General features: G+C 42.5%; 1 protein-coding gene across 1 annotated transcript in view; it reads left to right on the plus strand.

Moving 5' to 3' along the window:
- pax5 (paired box 5) overlaps positions 1 to 26,361 on the plus strand; it is a 211,493-nt gene that overhangs the window by 60,830 nt on the left and 124,302 nt on the right. The window contains exon 6 of the mRNA XM_078215355.1: positions 13,336 to 13,511. Within this exon, the coding sequence (XP_078071481.1) occupies positions 13,336 to 13,511 (176 nt within the window). The remainder of the gene's footprint in view (positions 1 to 13,335; positions 13,512 to 26,361) is intronic.

Below are 26,361 nucleotides of genomic sequence, written 5' to 3' on the forward strand. Positions count from 1 at the left end.
TCGGCAAAAGTAACATTTCATTCAAGAACTTCCTTTCTCAATGGGAGGGGGAAGTAGTTACACCAAGTTGGTAGGTCTGCAATTGTAACTGAACTGGTGAATGTGTGTGATACACTACAGCATAGCTTTATCCTTATACAAAAAATAATCTCATACTTGAGATTTCAGCAATGATATAGACCAGCGGCTAAATGATAGCGAGGAACTGCACACATAACACAGTCTCCAGAAACTAGCACTGAGCTGAGGATTTAATGGGTTACTGATGGTGTTCAGTCAGAGAATGACTTTGCAGTGCACAAGTAAAAATCACTCTGATACCTGAATTTGTTTACTGTCAGTCTCTGCAGGTGATTCTGACAGAGATGTGCAATTGCTCTGAACTGAAGTGGAAGGTCTGCATCTTACTAGCACTGCCTAGAGTGCCGTTTCCAGCTAAGGTCACAAAAGGAGCTTTCAAAGATGAACTGTGAAGTGTTCTTTATTTAAGAAAGAGTTTCAAATCTGCTGTGTTCAAACAGAATTAAAGGGAATGCAGACACAGAAATGTACTAGTGTTACATTGCGCTTTAATCTTTGAATTAGTTATGTTGAATTATTGGCATGTGTTTTTCAAAGAGAATTTGTTTCAAAATATATTTTATACGTTAAGCAGTATCACTATTTATATTTTCCATTATCCAGGAATATTGATAAAAACAGTTATTAGGTTTTCATGATCTATGTTCTAATGGAATTTTAGGAAACAATGCAAATATTTAGAATGGTAAAATTCCTTGGCTGTAGCTCTTAGCAGTGAATGCGAGAACGCAAGAAATAGGAGCAGGAGTAGACCATATGGCCCGTAGGACCTGCTTCGTCATTCAATACGATCATGGCTGATCTTGTTCACTGGACTCTGGGGTAGTGCCGGCTGATTGGAAAACGGCTACTGTTACGCCGCTGTTTAAAAAAGGAAGTAGACAAAAAGCGGGTAACTACAGGCCGGTTAGCTTAACGTCTGTAGTTGGGAAAATGCTGGAATCCATCATTAAAGAAGAAATAGCAGGCCATCTGGATAAGAATAGTTCGATCAAGCAGACGCAGCATGGATTCATGAGAGGAAAGTCGTTTTGACGAACTTACTGGATTTTTATGAAGATGTGATTAGTGCGGTTGACGGAGGGGAACCGGTAGATGTGGTGTTTTTGGATTTCCAAAAGGCATTCGATAAGGTACCTCACAAAAGGTTGCTGCAAAAGATTGGGGCACACGGAGTTGGGGGTAGGGTGTTAGTGTGGATTGGGGATTGGCTATCCAACAGGAAGCAGAGAGTTGGAATAAATGGGTACTTTTCTGGTTGGCAGATGGTGACTAGTGGCGTGCCGTAGGGATCGGTACTGGGGCCTCAACTGTTTACTATTTACATAGATGATCTGGAGGAGGGGACTGAGTGTAGGGTAACAAAGTTTGCTGACGACATGAAGATAAGTGGGAAAGTGAATTGCGTGGAGGAAGCGGAAGGTCTGCAGAGAGATTTGAATAGGCTGAGTGAGTGGGCGAGGATCTGGCAGATGGAGTATAACGTTGGCAAATGCGAGGTTATTCACTTTGGAAGAAATAATAGCAAATTGGATTATTATTTAAATGGAAAAAAATTACAACATGCTGCTGTGCAAAGGGACCTGGGGGTCCTTGTGCATGAGTCACAAAAACTCAGTCTGCAAGTACAACAGGTGATCAAGAAGGCAAATGGGATGTTGGCATTTATCGCGAGGGGGATAGAATATAAAAGCAGGGAAGTCTTGCTGCATCTGTACAAGGCATTGGTGAGGCTGCACCTGGAATACTGTGTGCAGTTTTGGTCCCCTTACTTGCGAAAGGATATATTGGCCTTGGAGGGAGTGCAGAGAAGGTTCACCAGGTTGATACCGGAGATGAGGGGTGTAGATTATGAGGAGAGATTGAGCAGATTAAGTTTGTGCTCGTTGGAGTTTAGAAGGCTGAGGGGGGATCTTGTAGAGACCTATAAGATAATGAAGGGGCTGGATGGGGTAGAGGCGGAGAGATTCTTTCCACTTAGAAAGGAAGCTAGAACTAGAGGGCACAGCCTCAAAATAGAGGGGGGTCAGTTTAGGACAGAGTTGAGGAGGAACTTCTTCTCTCAGAGGGTGGTGAATCTCTGGAATTCTCTGCCCACTGAAGTGGTGGAGCCTACCTCGTTGAATATGTTTAAGTCACGGATAGATGGATTTCTGATCGGTAAGGGAATTAAGGGTTATGGGGAGCAGGCGGGTAAATGGAACTGATTCACCTCAGATCAGCCATGATCTTATTGAATGGCAGGGCAGGCTCGAGGGGCTAGATGGCCTACTCCTGCTCCTATTTCTTATGTTCTTATGTTCTTGGGCTTCAACTCCATTTTCCCACTCGTTCTCCCTATCCCTTAATTCCCTGAGACACTAAACATCTGCCTCTCCCAGTCTTAAATGTATTCAACGATGGATCACCCACAAACCTTGATGTTAGAGAATTCCAAAGATTCAAAGCTTTTGAGTGAAGAAATTTCTCCACATCTGTTATTATTGGCCTCTCATCCTAAGACTGTGCCACCGTGTTTTAGATCACTGACCAGCAGAAACAATCTCTCAATGTCCATCCTATCAAGCCCCTTCAGAATTTTTTAGTTTTCAATGAGATCGCTGCTCGTTCTTCTAACCACTAAACCCAATTTACTCAGCCTCTCATAATAGGACAACCCTCTCATCCTAGGGACCAATCGAGTGAAACTTTCGCTGTACCGCCTCCACTGAGAGTTTGTTAAATGTGGAGACCAAAACTACACACAGTACTCCAGATGCAGTCTCACCAAAACCCTATACAATTGTAACAAGACTTAGAAATACGGAAACTAGAAGCAGGAGGGGGCCCTTCGGCCCTTCAAGCCTGCTCTGCCATTCATTTTAATCATTGAATTCAATGTCCTGATTCCCCCTTTCCTCCTATATCCCTTGATCCCTTTAGCCCCAAGAGCTATATCTAATTTCTTCCATAACTAACTTCTTTATTCTTGTACTCCAATCCTCTTGCAATAAAGACCAACATGCCATTTGCCTTCCTTATTGCTTGCTGCACCTGCCTGCTAATTTTATGAACCTGCTTGAATGGAATCTGCATCAACCACAGAGCAGCTCACATTCTCCAATCCACACTACCCTTGAGTTTAGTTCCCCAGGTACAGTTTCTAATCTCCCAGTGTGGAATTCCTACTACTTTACCATAGAAGCATACCTGACTTATCCAGAGAACAAAGGTGCAGGTTGGCAGGGGTCAAGCCTTGGAGACCTTAGAGTTTTCTGAGTGTTGCTGAGGTTTAACCAGTTACATTTGCCTAGCTTACCAACAAGGCACTGGTGAACTTTCTGCACCATATCTAGTTAGTATTACTTAACCTTGCAATGCCCTAGTTAGTATTCTGAAGCTGACAGGGAATATATTCAAGACTCCAGTGACTGGTGTGTCCCCTCACCCTAAGTTGGACCAACAAGCCTGGCTGAATGGCTAATCATCACCAATGTCCTGGTGTGCTGTTCTCTAGTCTGGCTCAGGGATCTGATCATTGAATCTATCTCAGAACTTCAGCTGTATTCCAATCTATCATCTCCAGGAAAATCACATTAGAATTAGACATACTCCCAAGAAAGTCATCAAACATTGTTGTCCCAAGACATGTTCATAAGTTTTTGATGAGTTATTTAAGGTACATTTGCCTTCAGTATGGTGGATGTTTAAATCCAAACTCAAGTCCCCATGAAAGGAGCTTTAGCAAAGAGATGTTCTCAAAAGTTTTTTCCTCACCAGAAATTTGAATGAGAGATTGCTGGAGGATTAAACTCTCTCTCTCTCCCAGCAATTTCTATTTCTGCCATAAATTCTCATTACTTGGTCCTGCATTAACTGATGCCAGCCCTTTGATTTTGAGCCATAAAGGGGAACAGCTTGCATGCATGTCCTATATTCCAAAAGGTTTCCTGCTTTGGCTTCTCTGTGGATCACCATGTGGTATGGAAAGGCTTGTGAGCTCTGAGGAATCCTTGAGCAATGCTGTCAGGAGCTCCCTGCTCCTGATAGGACTACTCATGGAAGATCAGGAGTGGTGCCAGACAAAGTATGGCCCAGAATGTCCTCAATGGCCAAACAGGTGAAGGAAGACTGTGAACCTCGGCTGCAGGGGCAGCATGGTCCCAAACTGCATTGTTTGATGCATCACTGAAATCTGACCACCAACCCTGTGAGGACAACAACAGCTTCCCAAGTTAAATGAAGTCACATGCAGGCTTCCATCAGAGTGTACTTGCCAAGTCCTGTGCCGATGGAGAATTGGTCATGGGGACAAGGCTGTGATTCTGGAAGCTCCTAGTCAAGAATCTGCACACAGGTAACAGGTGTGTGAAGGTCGTTGTACACTTATGTTGGGTCAAAGATGTCTTTGCGCAGCAGCATCTGTGACTGAGCAGACCTATGCCCACTGCAAATGGAGAGGGGGCTAGAAAATTGCCCTAAAATTAGGCTGTCCCACTTTCTTGTGACTGGAGAACCACACCCTGCAGGATCACTACCTTCTTGGTCAAAGAAAGAACATCTTAAATTTTGCAACTTGGAATGTTAGAACACTCAGGGCAATCTCAAGAGAAACCAGCTGGAAAGAAGGAACTCAATCATAAGCTATCAAAACTCCTGATTAACATCACTGCCCTCAGTGAGACCCAGCCTCCTGGCGAGGGACAGCTGAAGAAGCAAGCCGTGGGATATGCCTGCTATTGGAAAGGAAAAGCTTACAGTGACACTCGTGTCCATCTGGAACAGGATCTTGGATGCACTGCCTGTATAAATGAAAGGCTCACGGTCCTATATCTACAACTCAGCCATAATCAATATGCCACCATCATCAGAGATTATGCTCCTTAATTCTGTTGAAGATGTTAGAGAAAAGTTCAATTCTGACCTTGATGAGGTCCTCATTTCCACCCTAAAGGAAGGAAAGATCATCCTTTTGGGGCACTTTAATACCGAGGTTGGCTGTGATTCCAATGTCTGGAGAGGAACCATTGGGAAAGGGTAGAAAAAGCCAATGTTTTTTAAAAGCCAATAGAGTGTCCCCCTGCTGATAGTGTGCTCAGCATGTCCTCATTGTAACAAACACCCTGTTCCACCAGAAAGACAAATACAAAACTACATGGAGGCATCTTAGATCAAAGCACTGGCACATCCTGGATTATATCATTGTTCTCGTCAAAGATTGAAGTGATCCATGTGGGAGACTGATACTTTTTGAAGCAACTGCGACCATCTATAGACCAAGGTCAAATGGACAAAATCTCCTTCATCCACAGGATGATATCTTTCTCTTTAAGGATGACAATGCCATTTGTCAAATTGGGAAGAACATTTTCAACAACTCCTCAATTCTGAATCCACAGAAACTGTCCAGGCTATCCTCCAGTACCTTGTGGTAGAATCCATTGGTCAACCACCATGGATGGGAGATTTGCAGCAATTAATCAAAAAGACCAAAAAAAACAAAGCTTCTCCCAACCACTGCAGCGCTCTGCCTGGAGAGACTGGAGAGCTGCCAGGCAATCTGATTGGCCAGCAGCTCTCCATGTCTCCTCCCGAGAGAAGATGGAAATCCTACTTTATGCAAATCAACACTAGTTAGAGCATAATATGGCATCGGGGCTGAGCCTCCACCATCCCAAAAAACAGGCCCTAGTACACAAAGCATTTGTTGTCACCACACTCCTGCAATGCAGTGAGATCTGGATTGTATGGCTGTGACAATTAAGAGCACTAGAGAAGTTCCTTCAACAGTGCCTCCTCCACATACTCCAGATTCTATGGAAGGACCAGCAAACAAACACCAGTGTCCTTCTTGAAGCCGGCTTCACCGCTTCCCTCTCCCACCCTCCTCACTCCCTCACACTCACTGCCTCCCTCTCCCAATCTGCTCACACTCACTGCTTCCCTCTCCTGACCTCCTCACTCCCTCCCATCCATAGTTTCTCTCTCCTGACCTCCTCACTCCCTCACACTCACCGCTTCCCTCTCCCTACCTCCTCACTCCCTCCTACTCACGCTTCCGTCTCTCGACCCTCTCGATCGCTGCTTCCCTCACCTGAATGTGCGAGGGGATGTGGTAAGTGGGAGGATTGAGAGGGGGGGAAGTGGTGAGCTGGAGAGACAGCAGGGGTGAGCTGGCATAGTGGCAAGTGGGAGGGTTTCGAGGGGAAATGGGTGAGCGGGAGGGTCAGGAGAGGTGAGGGGGGAAATGGTGAATGGAGAAGCAAGTGGTGTATGGGAGGGGGGTGAAGGGTTAGGAGAAGTGCCATCTGAAGCTGCTGTATGTTTAAAACATAGACTGAGCATGTGCAGTGACATTCCTAAGACATAAAAGGAGGCGGCGGTATTTAGATAAGTTCTATATTTGCAAACTGAACCCCAAATTGCAAACATGCTGTCTGTGCAGAGTTTGCACGTTCTCCCCGTGTCTGTGTGGGTTTCCTCTGGGTACTCCAGTTTCCTCCCACAGTCCGAATGACTTGCTGGTTAAGTGCATTGATCATTCTAAATTCTCCCTCAGTGTACCCAAACAGGCGCCGAAGTGTGGCGACTGGGGGATTTTCACAGTAACTTCATTGTAGTGTTAATGTAAGACCACTTTTGTGACACTAATAAATAAACTTTTAAAAAAACTTTAAAGAATACTCTTTGAATGGGGGATACCTCGACATTTCCATACTGTGGTAATCTGATGTAGTTTCTGATGTGCATATCATTACTGGAACACTTCCTCAACACCACTCCCTTGGCTCCCTGACCTGGCAAACATCACTCCTCCACATACCTGCCGACTTGCAACAAACCACAAAATGATAGATAAAGTTTGCAATGCCTCCTCCTGCCACTCAAGAAGGTAGATCTGGAAACACCTTCCCCCACGGAACCTAAATGCAAATTTCACCTGGACAATGAATGGGAATCATTGGGCACGACAAACAAGTGCCTGGTCTGAAACCCAACCCAACCCAACAGTTGCCTGGTTCCAAGGAAAGAGTGGTCCACCCTCTACAGGTTCAGGGCTGGCCATGGCCCCTGCTTGGCCAACCTCCACAGATTGGGCATTCATGCCAGTTCCCTATGTGCCCTTGGAAGAGACCAAACTATGCACCACATCATAGAAGAGTGTTCAATCCACAAACTCAACTGAGGCCTATCCACACTCAACATAGCAGGACCAGAGAAACTGCTAGGCTTAGAGACTTTGCATTCACTAAATAAATAAGTAGAAGTGTCAGTAAAGGCTAGTATTCTGGGCTAGGGAAGTAAAATGCCTCTGAGGATTCATCTTGTATTGTTTTCACTTTGACATAGCTGCCCTTTGTAACCTGTTCATTTTTAAAGTAGAATGCTTTTAATTTTGTCCAATTGTAAAGAGCTGGGTGTTCCATTGCTAGTTAATTGGCGGAGAGTGAGCAGTGCTACTAATGGTGTGCCAGTGTGTAGCTCTCTGTCCTCACTCTGTAGTGATGTGAATGGGCAGTCTAACCATACCCGTGCCTGTGTTTCTCTGATCCGTACAATTTCACAACATGAACAACTCCAGAGATCTTCCAACTGCAAAGTCTCTTTATCATCAACAAGCCTTAACCCCATGGACCTAGATATTCAGCAGCCCTGGAAAATGTTTTAGTTAAACAAATGTATTTAAACATCACATTTTCAAATAATATTTAAGAATGTAAAGAGTTATTTGCTTGCATAATAAAACAAATGTATGTTGAGAATGCCTATTTAAATAGCTTAGAAGAAGTGTATAAGTGTGCAGCAGCATAGAAATCACAACACACCAGCAAGATATTCAGTCCAAGTAGTCTGTGTCAGTGTTTATTCTCTACATGAGCCATTTCCAACAGTACCACATCTAATCTGATCAGTTTTAATTTGGAGTCTTAGGGTTGTCACTCAAGGCAACTATTGACAACTCTTTCTGACACAGACTGGATGGCACATTGGACCATAGGACACTCTGCCCCAAGGGGCCATGAGAGTGGACAATGGTCCTCACACTGTCACAACTGCACCTCCAACAACCCGTTGTGGAGCAGACTCGATGGACATTGACTGTCCCAAGACCATTTCATCTTGCTGGTCAAAGGCTACTGCATGGGTTCTGAGGGCTTTTGCAAATAAATAAATCACAGACAAGAAATTAGTTACAGAAAAGAATGTCAATAATTTAAAAAAAAGAAATAGCATGAATTGTACTTTACTTGATACTGATTTGTACCATTCACAATTAGATAAAAATCCTTGAGGCCAACAGGGAAGGGGAAATGAAAATAAAACCCAGATTTTACACCAGTTCGTGAACCTGTTCAAATCAGAGGCAAGAGAGAGAGAGAGAGAGAAAGAACAATAACTAAATGCTGAAAGATTTTCTGAAACAAAGCAAAGAGTTACTGTGATGTGTTGAAAGAACATTTCTGTCTGATACAATCATCTCTGATGGTCTGATATTGTCAGTTAGTGGAGTCTAAGTATATGAATATCTGCAGCAAAGGCCTCCACAAAGATATCGATTTTTCTTTATGGTATGGACAGGAAAATAAATCACATTATGTTGGAACCATGGTAAGGAGAGAGGAAGGGGTTGACCCTTTGAAGACATTTGCAATTTAATTGATTTTTGAAGGTAGGAAGTCAATCAGTATAAGTAAATTGACGTTATGAGATAAAAATGATCTCTTAATGTGATCCCTTCCCCACATCACAGTTTCACTGCAAATAAATGTGGCTGAACCCCTTGGATCAGCGTGACAGCAGTTATTGTGCAAGCCACAGCACTGTCGAGTCAGTGGGGTTCTGTTCATATTGCAGTTTATTTTTCCTGCATGTGTCTGTGCTCCCTGAGAGAAGGCAATGAACAGTCTCACACTGATTGCTGTTTCAGCCAACAGCAGTTGAGAGAATGTAATTAATGACTCTATTTGCTCGAGCACGGCCGAGAACAATTGAGTTTGTTATGGCAACAACTGATGCCAGCTTCTCTGGGCTCAAGGGATGTGTTAAGTCTGCAACTACAGCTGGGCAGAGCACCAGATGATCCTCATGCACTGGGAGTGTTTGGCAAATGAAGTGTCAATAAAGTTAAGTGATTCAGTCCTACATTTTTAAACCAGAGTAGATGAGGAGGTGGAATGATTTGATGGATTGCCTGTGCAGTAGCCCTCACAAGCAGTATTTGACCCGTCCACAACTGGGCTTGTAGAAAGCAGGGGACAAGAAATGAACAGCACATAGGGATTGAAATAAACAACCTTTTAAATGAGAAAAGTAATATTGTTGCCGTTGTAGTGTCCCATGGAAGTATGATGCACGTTGCAATGATTTTAATTGCAGATGAAGGTAACATTATAGAAAAATGAACAAATTCACCTTAAACAGCTTTTCCATATATAGTGAAACCTTTTTTTCGGTCACATTAATTCATAAAATCATAGGATCCCTACAATGCAGAAGGAGTCCGTCGAGCCTGCATTGACTCTCTGACAGAATATCTTACCCAGGCCCTCTCTCCCACCCTATGCTCCACTAGAGTTTTGTCACCATGAGTTGGAGGACAAAATCTTACTAACTGATGACAGGCTCATGAAATAGAGAAAGCAGCAAGTTGGAATTCAGCTTAGCTTGAAATTTACTTTGTTCTTAAAATTGATGGGAAGGCTGGAACACGATGGAGTGCCTGCTTTTCAGTTTAAACCTGTCCTGATAGAAACACACAATATACTTCTCCCAACAGAGTCTCCGATCATTAAATGGAATGAATTCTTTAAAATAAAGGAACCAGTTAGTGTGTGGACCGAGATTTTGGTACATCATGACTGGGTGCCCAATGTTATATGTGGGATATATACCACATTTGTTTATGAAATAAGCAATGAAAAATCATAATGCGGTGGGCTTTCACTGTAACCGATGTGTTGTTCAATATTTATAGAAAGTAAGTGCTTTAGGACATCACAATCTTTTAACCAAATAAAAAAAGACCTGCTTTCCATGATATCAGGATGTCCCAAAGTTCATTCCAATCAAAGAAGTACTTTTGAAGTGTAGTCACTATATTATGGGAAATACAGCAGCCAGTCAGTGCACAGCAAGAGCCCATAAAACAGCACTGAGGTACATGAGTAGATAACCTGCTCTGGAATGTGGGAGGTCTTGTGGCGCAGTGATAGTGACTCTGTCTCTGGGCCAAGAAGCTCTGGGTTCAAGCCCCACTTCAGGATTTGATAGCAATGGAAGATGTGTTGGCAAGTGGGATTAGATGGGCAGGTCAGGGCATTTCATGCGTCGGTGCAGACGCGATGGGCCGAAGGCCTTCTTCTGCACTGTAGTATTCTGTGATTCTGTTATTCACAGTGTGGCTAAACAGGTTGATTATCAGCATGTAAATCCTTCTAATGTGCCTGATGACAGGTAGGAGAGTTTCCTGGTCAGCCATAACTTTGCCAAGCATAATCATGGACCAAGCCCATGGTTACCAATGTCATCTTAGGGCATGGTATTTGAAGGAGGAATCTGTTTTAATGATGTTAGTTGAGGGATAATTGATGGCCAGGATATGGGGAGAACTATTTTGCTCTTCTTTGTGAGAGGGCCGGTGGGACCTTGATTTAGCAGCTAATCCAAAATTGTCACAATTGTTACTTCTGGTTACTTCGACATGTTCCAATATGGTAATAGGAACTGGGACTATTTCACATCTGTGCTCAGACTGCATTGGCTGTTATATGCTCCTGACATAGTTATCAGAGTTCTGTTGATTATTTTGAGCAAAGCTCTACTGAAACACGTACTATAAGAAAACCTCCATGATTTTGCTGGGAGCAACAAACATCGACAATCTCTCCTCTATGTTCACGATGTTGCTAACACTTAATGGTCAGAGAAAATCTTCCCTCTGCTGTTGTTTACCTGATGATTGAACTTGTTTGTCCCATAGTTGTTCTTGCCTGTTCCTGCTGCAAAGTGAGTATGAAAAAGGAAGTAGGTAAAATCATGACTTATTGAACAAATGTCCCTACATTACAACAATGGCTGCATTTGAATGGTACCTCATTGGCTGTGAAGTGCTTTGGAATGTCCTGAGGTCATTATGTTTAGATTTTATTATTTGGCCGACACACTGACATAGATAACTGCTGCTCTCTAACTAGGGCTAAGAGTTGTGTTAGCTTGGTCTTATGTTGTTACCTCCTTTAGAATTAAGAGAACATTTTGCTTCTATTGATTGCCTTCATCCAATTATTTGGTTTAGACAGGAACCCGTGTCTCTGACAAATCAAGTGCCCAACCCTGTGTCATAAAATGGTACCACATTACACCAATATACTGGTACAATATGCCATGCTAAATTATAATTAATAAACTTTCTAAAGATGATATCTGTGTGAATTACAGATGGAAAAAGTTAACTGTCTCATTCCACTTTATCGCCTGTGCGCCATCTCAAGCTTTCTGCTTCAATGAAGATGTGATGGAGACAGTAAACTCCCTATAGTTCTCGAAGCTCGAGTCTGAGCTCAACAGAAGTGTGGAGTGTTTCATGAGGTAGTTCAATGTGATTGAAGTGACTGGAGATATGGAATATCACGTGTATGGGTTTCATGATTGAACTAATCAGTGGGTTGAATGCCTCATGCAATAGACCTATGTGATCTTGGCTCTGGACATAGATGTTTCCTTTAACCAAATATTTCACATAGTGGCATTATAAAGGGAGTAGCAAAATTCAGCACACATTTCTGGAGGTGGATTTGAAATACAGCTACTATTTGGAGTTGCGCTTATGGTATTGGGATGTACAGTGGTGACTGTGATCACCTGACCCCCAGAGCTTCTTCGAAAACAGATCTGGAGAAAAATGAAAACTAACTCATTATTTTATTAAAGTAAAAAGTGTGGGGGTAGTGTCTAAGGATCAGGCACATCCAGCTGCTGTACTGTAAACGGGCACGTGTATCATTAAAGGTGAGTATTGAAGTAGCTGATCTCTGTATATCCAAGGAGTATGGAGCTCGTCCAAATGTATCTTACAGGTCAAGCTTTGAAATGAAGAAGCAATAAGCCAGTGAAATGGTACTATCACCAAAACATGATTGATCAATTGAATTCTATCAAAGAGAGTGGACAGCCAGATTAAGTCAGGGCTGATAGGTTCAATGAGTTAAAGCATGATGTTCATTTCAGCTTCATTTCACCAGTCTTTGCTTGTGAAATTGGTCAATCAATAGAGGTTGAAGATCATATATCGGTGACCATCTTATAGGGAATATAATCTACTCCAGGCAGCCCCTGACTCCAGCTGCCTTCACTATAATGGAGACAGAGCTGAAACTCCATCAGAATGACTGAAATGGGCTGATATCTTGGACAAATGAAAAGTATTTTTGGAACTCTGTTGATTTATCTTTTACTCAGGTTGATTTACAGAGAAACTGTAACCATCTTCGAGGAAATATAATGATCTCGCTTTAAAATTTGTGCAATAAATATATCGCTAAAATATAATCATAAAAGTTTGATTTTTCTTTCTTCTGCCTTTCGAAAAATAAATGATTTTTTCTGATCAGTGGGGAGGGTGTGTTTTTGGAGGGGGTGAGAATGCTGTTTTGTTTGATGTTATAGCATTTGCAAAGTTAGATCATTGGTTTTGCTTTTGTGCCTGAAGGCCTTTGAACATAAAATAAAACCTTTAGTCTTAATTTGGAGGCTAAAAAAAGGGATTGTAATGTGAGTTTCTACATATGAGAGAAATGAAGAATAAAGAACTGGAAATTTGGAAATGAAAGCCTCGTAGGGTTCTACTGACAATTTTTATATTTGCTCATAAAGAAATAACAATAATGTAGTGCCTTTACTTCATTCACTGTCAGTGTTGAAGTCTCCTGTTGTTCCTCATAGTTCCCTAACTGTGCTGTATAATATTTAGCAATAGAAATGATCTTTCCAGCTGCTAAATGCTTGCAAGCATTTGCATATTTGATAGCTGAAAATTAAACCGGCTGCATAGGAGATTCATTTTAATGTCTAACAGACGTGGTATTCATGTGCCTTTAAATGTTTTACTCACTACTTCTTGAAGCTTAAGTACACCCATTTCAGTGTGAAGGGCTCCAAAAGATTTTTTGGAGGTGTCTAAAGAAGCGATCTATGACAGTAGTCCATCAATATGTTTTTCTCTCATGTGCCTTTAACACATGATGCTAAACGCCTCTCTGTCTCTCTTTTGTCAAGGTGCTCAGGAAAACCCAATGCACAACGGACATTCCCACCCAAGCCGGGATTTTCTGCGGAAACAGATGCGTGGTGAGCTCTTCACACAGCAGCAGCTAGAAGTGTTGGACAGAGTCTTTGAAAGACAGCACTATTCAGACATCTTCACAACTACAGAACAGATCAAGTCAGAGCAGGTGAGAACAAACACTTCCATGCTGCCTTCTCATTAATAAACTGAGATGAGCCTGGCTGCAATGGATCTTGGAGGCTAGAAGTTTGAATCTCCCTTCTATCAAAGACAGTGATGCCAACTAAATAGCCAGAAAAAGCCAAGGATTTCAAGTGAAATGATTTTGTCAGTTGTACAGGTTTGATTGTAAGTGGGATAAAAACTCTAAACAAAGTGTCAGACCTTGAGAAATTGTGGTTTCCTGTTTCCAAGTTCCTTCGGACGTTGAATTGTTTAAGGAGTGAATGGACGAGGAGGTAGAGTCTTGGGCACAATGCAGAAGAGGACGGTTTTGTCCTTAAGATGGAGATATAATATAAAAAACAGGAACAATGCAAGAGACCAAGGAGAAATTGTGTTAGAAATAACTGAGTGATAATTAGGTTACATAGGAAGGTAGGAAGAGGAGCAGGCCATTCAACCCCTTGAGCCGGTTTCACCATTCAGTCAGAACATGGCTGATCTGTTCTTCAACATCATCTACCTGCTTCTGTTCAAATGCCTTGATATCCCTACCCAAAAAAAAACCTCAGTCTTGAAAATTTCAGTTGGCTCAGTATGCATAGCCTCTTTGGCGGAAGAGTGTTCTCGATTTCCACTCCCTTTGTGTGAATACGTGTTCCTGATTTCATTTCCAAATGACCCAGCACTGATTTTAAGATTAGACATCCTGGTTCTAAATTTCCTCACAGAAAATTGTTTCTCTCCATCTATCTTATCAAATTCTTTTATTGCTTTCAAGACTTTGATTAGATCACCTCCCAACCTTATAAACTCAAGAGTGAATACAAGCTAAATTCATGAAGCGTGTCTTCATAATTTAAATCTTTAACCCCTGGTATCATCTTGGCGATTAGCACTATCATACGTGTCTCTCTTAAAAAAAGAGCTATCTTTGAAATACTTTTGATCTGTAATATGAGCATTTTCACCTCTCTTGGAAGTAATGCATCAAAGCTGGCACAAATAGTCTACGACAAGACACTGAGAAGAGGAATTTGTATTTTCCCTAATTGTCTTAATACATCAGTCAATGGAGGCGCACAACACCAGTAATTTTAATTAAAGAGGAATTGATTTGCAAAGTGGTAATGATTGATATAGTTACCTTACTGTTACCATCCTTTACTCTTCAAAGTGGACACCTTGGGTTTCTCTCCCTCATCCAATATCATGAATTGGGGATGCCAGCCACTGTCCATTATTCTGATGCAAGGAATAATTCCAAGAACCTTGATATCAACGGGGAGTTGGAAAGGATGTAGGGAACCCAGTAACAGCTGAAGAACCCTGAAAGGCCAGGGACATGAAGACCCTGCCTCCTTTAATGAGAGGACCTTAGTTGAATAAATACACATAGACACCTGCCAATTCCTGGCCGGTGAGTGGAATTAGAAATTAAGTGAGGGTGCAGCCAGAGTTCTGTGCGATTGATCCCTGGCAGAGAGTTGGTGGGGAACCTCTAGACATGATCAGGACAAAGGCGAGAAAGAATAATCCGGGCAGTTTGAGGTTGGATTAAAGATGGTGAATGGAAGGAGGAAGAAGGAGCAGAAAATGAGCTCAGTCATTAGAATGCAATGTTCCCTTGATTTGAGATGATTCCCTTTGGCTTGGTTTAGGTGGGCTTGTTCCAAAATTTATCATAGAATCCATACAGTGCAGGAGGCCATTTGGCCCATTAAGTCTGCACCTACCACAATCCCTCCCAGACCACCTTCACGTAACCCCTCATATTTACCCTGCTAATCCCCCTGACACTACGGTCAACTTAGCATAGCCAATCAACCTAACCCGCACATCTATGGACTGTGGGAGGAAACAGGAGCATCTGGAGGAAACCCATGCAGACAGGGGAGACTGCGTAAACTCCATACAAACAGTGACCTGAGGATGGAATTGAACCTGGGTCCCTGGTGCTGTGAAGTAGTAGTGCTAACCACTGTACTACCGTGCCATCCCGCTTGCTGATCAGCAGCTGACTTGACCTATGCAGCCAATGAATTCAGCCAATTCCAAATTTTCCCTCTTTAAGGCAGAGCTGATAGAAGGATTTCCTGTGAAGCGGTGATTAAAATCAGCTGGTTTTATTGGCTGCTTAGGACAACAGGCCACTAATCAGCAGGTTAATGGAGTAAAAAGTACTTACCATAAGCAAGGCAAAGGCAATCAAAGTGGGCTCATTAAATATGCAGCATGGCAGAATATGGTAACTGCAGAAATGATGAGTCCAGTCATCAGGAATCAGGAGAGGCAGGACAGGAATCAGAAATCAAGTGAGAAAAGACAAATAGATTATATGCTTTCAATTTTATTTAGTCAAAGTTTCAACCACGTTGGGACTTCAGTAAATGTACAGCAAGATGCTGTCAATGATTGTACAATAAGTTGATCAGTGTCAGCCTTGGCTCATTGGGTAACATTCTTGCCTCTGAGTTACGATGCTATGGGTTTAAGACCTACTCTAGGCACTTGAGCACATAATTCAGGCTGACACAACAGTGCAACAATGAGGTAGTGTTTTGGATGAGGCTATAAACCAAGCTCCTTTCTGCATGTGGACATAAAAGATTCCTTGGCACTATTTTGAAGATGAACAGGGGAGTTTCCTCCAGTGTCCTGACAAAATATTTATATCTGATCCAACATTACAAAACATCTGATTATTTGATGGCTATTTAATTGCAGGTTGTGGGAGCTTGCTGTGTGCAAATTGGCTGCCACATTTTTTACATTACCACAATAGCTTCACTTCAAAATACTGTGAAGTTCCGTGGGACACTGAGGTCATGAGAAGTGCTATATCAATGCAAGTCTTTCTATATTCTAAGTACTTATACAGTTAAATGAATGTTTAGTAATTAATGACTGTACAATAAGAAATAAATAACTTGCCTTTCACACTTCAATATGTTCCCAAGCACTTCCTGAATAATTAAGTATTTTTGAAGTGAAGTCACTAAAATTGCAGCAGGCGATTTCTGGACAGCAAAGTTCCACAAACAACAATGTGACAATGCGATTAATTGGTGTTGGTGGAGGAATAAACATTTAGGGTGGGATTTTCCGGTCGCGCCAGTTCCGTGCCTGGAAATTCCTGCTCGAAGTCAATGGTCCTTTAAATTTCCCATCCTGCCCACGACAATTCCAGCAGTGTGCTTACTAGAAAATTTACCCCATAGTATGATTGTGTAAGTGATTATATTGAAAGATGATCATTGTAATAGTAAGATTGTGATTTTACAGTAAGAGGATATTGTTATCATAGAATATGGTGATGTAAGTGATTATGCCAAAAGATAGTGATTGTCCGATAAGTTGCTGGAAACGATTTTACATTCAAATTATGTTAATGACTGTACCGGGGGATGACGGTGATTATAACCAATTACATTTTGATTGTACATAGTATAGTAGAGATTGTACATTGGAGTAATGGTGATTGTAAAGGAAGATGATGCCAAATGCATTGTAAATCATGATGATGCGATGGGATTGTAAAGTAAGATGATGTAAGTGATTAGAGAGTAAGATGATGCAAGTGATTGCAGCGTGGGGTGATTATAGTACAAGGTGAATAGTGATTTCATAAATAAGATAGTGATTCCATAGTAAGACAAAGAGACCATTGTAGAACAACAACAAGGTGTATTTCTATAGCACTCTTTGTGTAAAACATGCTGAGATGCTTCAAGGCAGTAAATACAAAACACATTTTGACACTGAGCCACCTGAGGTAATATGAGGATGTTTGACCAAAGAGGTAGGTTTTAAAGACGGTTTTAAATAGGAGGAGAGAATTGGAGAGGTTTCGTGAGGGAATTCCAGAGCTTAGGTAACTAAAGGCATGACCACCAGTGATGGAAAGGTCAAAACTGGAGATGTGCAAGTAGCCAGTATTAGAGGAGCACAGAGATTCTGTAAAAATGACTCTGTTAGGCTGCTGTTTGTCTAATCTATTTGATAACACTCTCAATTTTGGCACAGGTCCCCAGATTTTAGTGGGGGGATGTAGACTGGGTGTGTCACGGTCAGTTGCAGTGCTTAGTTGACATTGGCTGGTCCAACTGGTTTTATTCTTAATCAGCTTTTCTGCCATGGTTAGATACAACGGAGTGGCTAGCGAGGTCATTTCAGGGGCAGTTAAGAGCCAACCACATAGCTATGGGTCTGGAGTCACATAGAAGCTGGTCTGGGCAAAGACAACAGATTTCCTTCTCTAAAGGGCCTTAGTGAAACCGATGTGTTCTTACGAAAATCTGTAATTTCATGGTCATTATTACTGAGAGTAATATTTCTTCCAGATTTTATTTAATTGAATTTAAAATCCCCTAGCTGATGTGGTGGGATTTGACTACATGTCTTTTGAGCATTATACCAGGTCACTGGATTACATGTCCACTAACATTATTACTGTACTACTATTCCCTTTAATGCTGATTAAACAGTAGGGCACTAGTGGTTTTGTAATAGGAGAAAGATGATGTATAGTGAGTAAATAACAAGATGCTGATTATTATACAGTAAGATCATTCTAATTATGTAGTAGTATGCTGGTAATTATACAGAAGGTGCTGATTTTATTGTAAGATGTTGGTGTCTGTACACCAGGACAGTGCTGATTGTACAATAAGATACTGATTGCACTGTAAGATGCTGGTGATTTTACAATATGATAATTCTGATTATAGAATACAAAGCTTGTGATGTTGCATTAAAATGCTGATGATTGAAAAATGAAGATGCTGGTTTACAGTAATTTTTCAGTAATGTGGTGTTGCTGTAGAGTCGGCTGGTGTTGATTTTACAATACATTATTGATTTTACAGTAGGTTTCTAGTGAATATACAGTCAGATATTGCTGATTATACAGCAAGATACTGGTGATTATATAGTAGGATGCTGACAATTTTACAGGAGGATGCTGGTGATTATACAGTTATTTACTGGTGACACAGTCAATTGCTGCTGAATTTATAGGGAGGTGATTCTGATTATACAGTGGAGTGATGTTGATTATACAGAAGGATGCTGGTGATTATACAGTATTCTGCTGCTGAGCAGGGAGGTGCTAATTATACATTAGGAGACTGATGATTAAACAATAAGATTATGATTGTACAGTAAATACCTGTGATTCTACAGTAAGATCATACTTAAAGTGAGATAATGTTGATTTTACAGAAAGAATGGTGTTGTTGAGGCAGTAGGATGCTGCTCAAATGCTAGTGATTTTATAGTCAGATGTAAGTGATTATACAGTAAAAGATAGGAAGAGCGGAACATAGGAACAGGAGTGGACCATTTAGTCTCTCGAACCTATTCAGTAAGATTAGGGCTTATCAGTGACCTAACTTTCACCTATCTTTACTCAATATCCTTTCATTTCTTTGACTCATCAAAACACTTGATTTGACATAATTTGCCATTTGGGGAAGAGAATTCCAAACTCCTGCCACTCTCCACGTGAAAGAATATTCCCCAATTTCACTTCCGAAAGGTCTGGCTCTAATTTTTGACCACCCCAACTTGTGGAAATTGTTCCTCCCAATCTCTCCTATCCACTATGGTGGTCATTTCTTCAGAAAAGTTAATCAGATTCTCCAGGCATCACCAACCCGTCACAAAGTTTTGCTGGCCCTCTCTGATCAGCTGGAAAAATTTCAAGGTGTTTGGCCATCCTATCCTTAGTTATAGACACAATGGCTGGTATTTTACCACCCCGCCCACCTTGGAATTGGAGTGGGCGAGGGCGGAAAATAGAAATGTCCATTGGCCTTGGGTGGGATTTTATGGTTTCGGGACAAGCAAGGCCGAAATATTCCGCCCTATAAAAATGTTAGGTTAGCTGGTCTACAATTCCCTGGCTTCCTTCTGTCACCTTTCTTAAAAAGCAAAATGAGAAGCACAATTTTCTAACCTAAAGGAGCAGTCCTTGAAACAAGAGAACTCGGGAAGATTATCATTCTGGCTTTGGCACTGTTATAGAATCATAGAATCCTACAGCGCAAAAGGAGGCCATTCAACCCATCGAGTCTGCACTGACCACAATTCCACCCAGGCCCTATCCCCATAACCCCATGCATTTACCCTAGCTAGTCCCCCTGATACTAAGGGATAATTTAGCATGGCCACCTAACCCACACATCTTTGGACTGTGGGAGGAAACCGGAGCACCCGGAGGAAACCCACACAGACACAGCGAGAATGTGCAAACTCCACACAGACAGTGGCCCAAGCTGGGAACTTGAACCCAGGTCCCTGGCGCTGTGAGATAGCAGTGCTACCCACTGTGCCACTATGCCACCCCATGTTTCTCATTTTTTAAAAATCCTTTGGATGGAAACCATGTAATCCTGAGGGTTTGACACATTTTGGTGCCATCAATTTCTCTATTATTTACATTAATTTTGTTGAGTCCCTGTCCCAGATTCAATAATAGTTCCTCTGGGGTGTCTTTCATGTTGTCTTCTTCCTTCACTGTGAATATTGGAGCAAAATAACTTCAGCATGTTTGTCATTTCTTTAATTTAATTGACACCACCACAATTATCAGCTTTTAAGGGACACACATTTCTTCTGACCACCCACTTTCTTCCTAACCTAATTGTAAGACTTTTTGTGTTGATGTGCCCCGCCAGTGTTATTTCATGGTCCCTTTTGTAGTTCTTAATAACTGCTTTGTCATCCTTAGCTGTTCTTTGTCTTCTTTCCATTCACCAGTATCTGAGTGGCTGTTTTGCATGTTTGGAAGCTTTTTCTTTTAGTTTTGCGATGTCTCTTACCACTTTCATGGTCTCTGCCTGTCTTTTTTACAAAATAGAACTCTTGCCCCATCAGGATAGAAACTGGTCTTGTATTGCATTAAGTTCTTTTTGAACCCTGAACTTCTGCTGTTTCACCCAATAACGGATTTGCCCAGTTCACTGTGGACAATCTTTATCTCACCTTATTGAAGTTAGCCTTGCATTTAAAAAAAACTGTTTCATGTTTCTCCCTTTCAAATACTACCTTGAACTCAACCACATTACGTTCACTATTCAATGAATGTTGATACACCCTGAGGCTGTTAACTAAATCTGATCGATTTCTCATTTCTAAATCTAATATGGCATGCCCTTGTGTTGGTTCTAAGATGTATAATATTGCCGAAAACGATTTTGGACATTTTGAAGAACTTTGCTACCATCACAGTAGAATTCCATTCCAATTCTCTTTCTGCACCTAGTGGTGCACTAAGGCAGACTTTCGCCTGTTTCCGTGGAATTCCTGGAACAGGTCACCAGTTTGTCTCCAGGGACTTGTAGCTTGAGGGGCGCCACTCCACACCAAGCATGGCCGACCACGAGTTTCTCCCGCTCTTACCGCCAGCCATTGGCATGTTTGCAAGGATTTGACCACATTATAAATGCATCTTTCTTGGCCATCAAGTCCTGGGATGGGACTCAAACCTGGAGCTTCTGGCTCAGAGGCAGGATTGCTACCCACTGCGCCACAAGACCTCTCTCACAGTAAGATGATGCTGATTTTACAGTGTGCTGCCAATTATTGCACAATAGGGTTTTACAGTCAGATGATGCTGATTTTGCAGTGCAATGTTAGTGTGATTTTACTGTATGATTAGGATTGTACAGTAAGATACTGGTGATAATATGTTGCTGATGGTAACATAGATGAATGTATAGGAAGACAATTCTTATTTGAGAATAGGCTCCTGGAGATTTTTGCAGTAACACAATGATAAAGATGATGCTAATTGTTCAGTGTGATACTGGTAATTTACAGCAGCATGTTCATGGATACTCAGTATGATCATGCTGATTGTTCAGTATGATTGTAGTGATTTTACATGATGCTGATTTTACAGTAAGATGATACTGAGGATTTTGTTATGCTGGCCATACAGTAAGATTATACTAATTTTACTGTAAGGTGACACTGTTTATGCGTCATAATCCTGGAGATTTTAGATAAAGTGATGTTGGTCAAAGAATTATTCACTCAAAGGATGATCACAGCACAAAAGGAAACTTTACAGCCCATTTTGTCCATTCTGGCTTTCTGCAAGTGCAACTCAGACAATCCCACTCCCCTGTCTGTTCCCCATGGCCCTGCAATTTCATTTTCCTTCAGGTGCTTATACAGTTTCATTTTGAAAGCTATGATTGAATATATCTCCACCATATTCTTGGGAGTTCACTCTAGATCATAACTACTTGCTGCATAAAAGAGGTTTTCCCTCATTTTGCTTTTGGTTCCTTTGCAAATCGCTGGTGTCCTCTGGTTTTCCTCATTTCCACCAATGAGAAGAATTTCTCCCATACCCACTCTCTCTAGTTTTCAACATCTCTATCAAATCTCCAGTCAACCATCTCTTCTTAGAAGCTTCTCCAATCTATTTATGGAACTGAAGTCCTTCTTCCTGGAACTATCCTTTCTGTAGTCTCTCCAAAGCTTTCACATCCTTTATAAAATGTGGTGCCTGGATTAGGACACAATGCATGGGATTCTCTGATCTCATCCTTGCCCGCCCCGCTGCAAGTGAGAATGGAGAATTTGGCATTCCAGCCAAAACTTCATTCACTTCCACTGGCACCGAAGAATCCCACCCGCGAACAAGGATGGAGGTTTTCGACGAATATTCCAGTTAAAACCGAAGCAGTTTTTTTAATAAAGGTCCATCAGAATTTCTTTGCTTTTGTACTCTTTGCCTTTATTTATAAGGTTCAGGATTCCATATGCATTTTAACCACTTTTTCAAAATACCTGCCACTGCAACAATTATGTACATGTATTCCCCAGGCCTCTCTGTTCCTGCTTCCCTTTAGAATTGTACCTTTTATTTTCTTTCGCCACTTCCTACCCAAAATGCATCACTTCACAGGTCTCTGTAAATGTCTTCAGCCTAGTGTCCACTCATTCTACCAGCCTGTCCATGCCCTCTTGAAGTCTATCACTATTTTAGTCACAGTTCACAATACTTCTAAGTTTTGTGTCATCTGCAAGGTTTGAAATTATGCCCTATAAACCAAAGTTCAGGTCATTTGGAAAAGAGGCAGATCTCGTCCTGACCCCTGGAGAATCCCACCATATACCTTCCTACCTTCCTCCAGTCTGTAAAACAACCATTTCTCTCTATTGTTTCCTGTCCACTCAGCCTATTTTGCTTCCATGTTACTACCAAAACTTTAATTCCATAGGAATCAACTCTGCTGCAAAGCATATTAGATGGCACTTTATCAAGCTCTTTTTGGAGGTCTATATGCAATTAAAAGATAAAGTCACTATAGTCAAGGTGACTAGAGGCCTCAAAGGGCGAAGGAGGCTGATGGTGATTTAACTTGACGATCACCACACCTTGGGCAAGGGGCAAGGTAGAGAAGGCGGGGTCTTTATGAATAACCTCAGCCAGTATGGGAATTGAACCCTTGCTGTTGGCATCGCTCTGCATCACAAACCAGCTGTCCAGCCAACTGAGTTAAACCGACCCCCACCACATCAGTTACATTGCCATTATTAACACTCCCTGTCTCATCAACAAAACGCAATCAAGTTAGTTAAACATGATTTGTCTTGAACAAATCAATGCTGGCTTTCCTTTATTAATCCACACTTGTCCAAATGATTGTTAATTTTGTGCTGGATTATTGTTTCAAAAACCTTTCCCACCACCGAGGTTAAACTGACTATTCTGTAGTTGCTGGCTTTATTGCACGCAACACACATTTTATTTGAATGAGAATGTAACATTTACAGTTCTCCAGTCCTCCAGCACCACCCCCTGTATTTATATGCCTATAGAAGACATTTTGAAGTTCCTTTTTATGTTAGCTGCCAGTCTCTTCTCATACTCTTTTTCATTTCCTTTTTCGCTACCCCCAACCCCCTGCTCTGAATGGTCCACGGTTCCCATTTATAAGATGGACTGGACACCCATCATACATGCTCTTTTCTGATTCATCTTACTCAATATCTCTGTCATCATTCAGGAATCGCTGACTTTGGTTGTCCTACTTTCTGCCTTTGTGGGAGTGCAGCCTGACTATCTGAAACATCTCGGCTGGGATTCTCCCAAAACATTTCAAGTGCCAAATTTGCGTAAAAACTGGAATAATTCCCACTGGTTTTTTTAGCGGGATTTTCAAAATGAATCTCCCACACTCTGTGCATCACAGTGTGCCTCAGGGAGATTCACGCTGAAAATTCGGAGGTGGGGCCTATTCCTGTCCGCAAGGCCAGCAGCACAGCGCTGAGCGGGACACTGCACATGTGCCAATCTATCATAGCGGAGATCAGTACATGCTCAGTAGCCCCGTGCTGCCGGCCTCCCGATTGCTGGCCAACCTTGCGACCCAGCATTGCTGCACCTCTGACTCTCCCACTCCTCGATTGCTGGCCGCCCGGATGTCTCCTGTTGTCCCTCCCCACCCACCCAACTCCCAACCCACCCCGCCAGCCCCGATCTCCATGACACCACCCCCACCTCCCCCCCCCCCCCCCCCCCACACTGATGCCAGCCCCTTCCCTCCCTATGCCACTGATCCCAACTGCAGTGTTGCAGCGGGACCCCCCATCCCCTGGGGAGTTTCCATGGCCTTCCTTCACTCCAGTGGGGTCGGGCTGCCATCTCCCTGCTAGTGGGGAGCTGTTGTAAAACCCCACTGGCGTGAACTTCTCCCGGCGGGGGGGATGAGACTAGCGGGCCTGGTGACTTCAGTCCCAGGCCTGCTAATGATAGGGAAATCAGTATTTCAATATGGAAATCAACTCCTTGCCGATTTCTGACGCAAGCTGATGATGCCAGAAATCCTGGCCCCGGAAATCTGTGGAGGCCGTGGCGCCCAGCGGGGAGCCTGCTAAATGGCCTCTATTGATGTCTCTTGGCCCGCTGCATTGCTAGAATAGCGCAGCGGGCAGGGAGAATCGCCCCTCTCCTCTTTCAAAACAGCCCTTGGTTATGTTCTCCCAAAGTCGGCCTTTCTCCAAGTACTCTTATTAAATTGCTCCTTGTTTATTTCCATAACCAACTTAATGTTATATTCCATAAACACAAAAGCAAAATGCTGCTATAAATCCGAAATAACAGGAAATGCTACAAGTATGCAGCAGGTCTGGCCACGTCAGTGAAGTTAGAAACAGGGTTAACATTTCAGTTTGATGATCTTTCACTAGAACAAAGGTGCCCATGTTATTTGCTACATTTTCTGTTTTCATTCTCACAGTTGGTAAAGGATAGAACTGGCGCTAATCTTTACACACATTTATAAACACTTGAACCCAACAACCGCACAGTTTTCAATGAAGAGTCATTCAGACTCGAAATGCTAGTTCTGTTCTCTCTCGACAGATGTTGTCAGACCAGTTGGAAATTTTCCAGCATTTTCTGTTTTTGTTTCAGATTCCAGCATATGCAGTAATCGTACAGTTTTAATTTGTGTTTATTTCTAAAGGTATAAGTTAATTCCTATCACCTTCATACAAATAAACAGTTATACAATTACCAGATTCCTTCCACTCTTTAGAAATAAAAATTAGAGTTTCTATGCAAAATCAAAATTTCAAGACAAATTAAATCAAAAAGCTCCATATTCTTTACAATGCATTAGATTGTGAATTGTTCTTTTTCTAGGGCACCTAACAATTTATTCATTCATGTATTTCTAATAATGGTATTGTATTCATTTAACACATATAAAAGCTAATTAATCAGATTAAAAACATACAAACATGAAACTGTCATGTATTAACAAAAATGGAGAATTTCACTTAATCTTTTTAAGAAATGGAAATCCATCTGCACTAGTTCCACAACCAACATACTTTTAACAGCCCTTTTTATTTTCTTAACTTCCCAAACTAAAAGATAACGGGGGCGGTTCTCCCAGCCTGCTGCATTACTACAGCAGCGGAGCGGGCCGGGAGACGTAAGCAGAGGCCGTGTAACCGGCTTCCCGCTGGGCGCCATAGCATCAATCGCCTCCAGCCACCGCTGATTTCTGGCGCAGAGCTGAATAAATTATTTAAATAAGCATTTACATCTTATTAGTGGGCCCGGGACTGACGCCTCTGGGCCAGGTAGTCTCTCTTCCCCCACCAACAGGAGTGTTTCATTCCAGAGAGGGTTACAACAGCTCCCCACTAATGGGGAGCTGGCGGCACGACCCCACTGGAGTGAAGGGGGGGCCATGGAGGCCCCCAGGAAGGCGGGGGGCCATCTGGGAATTGCCAGCCTGACAGTGCCAGCCTAGGCCCCCGACACTGCCCAAGAGGTAAAGTGGCAGTGCTCAGGAGGCACTTTGGTGCTGCCCACTGGACATCAGGCAGTACCCAGGGGCAGGGCCAGAGGGGGCAAGGCCTCTAGGGACAATCGGTTAGGGTAAGGGGGTCCTGCTGCCACTCTGCACTCGAGATCAGTGACAGAGGGAGGGTGGACAGTGATTGGGGCTAACCATTGGGGTGGGGTGGTGGGTTCGGGGCTGCGAGGGAGTGTCTTGTCTGCGAGGGGGGATTGGAGATTGAGGAGGGCTGGGGGGGTGACGTTGGGATTGTCCCGGACACATCCAGGAAGCCAGCAATTGGGGGGGTGGTGGGGGGATTGGAGGGGTAGCAATGGGGGATTGCTGTGCTGGCCAGCAATCGGGAGCCCGGCAGCGTGGGCTACTGAGCAAGTGCCGATCCCAGTGCTGACAGATCAGTGCATACACAGTGGCTTGCTCAGCGCTATGCTGCCAGTCTCTCCAGCGGGAATAGGCCCTGCCCCCACCTTTTCATAGCGATTCACGCTAGTGCACTCTGTGATGCACAGAGTGTGGAGA

Source organism: Mustelus asterias, chromosome 6, assembly GCF_964213995.1.
Source record: "Mustelus asterias chromosome 6, sMusAst1.hap1.1, whole genome shotgun sequence".
Classification (NCBI taxonomy): Eukaryota; Metazoa; Chordata; class Chondrichthyes; order Carcharhiniformes; family Triakidae; genus Mustelus; species Mustelus asterias.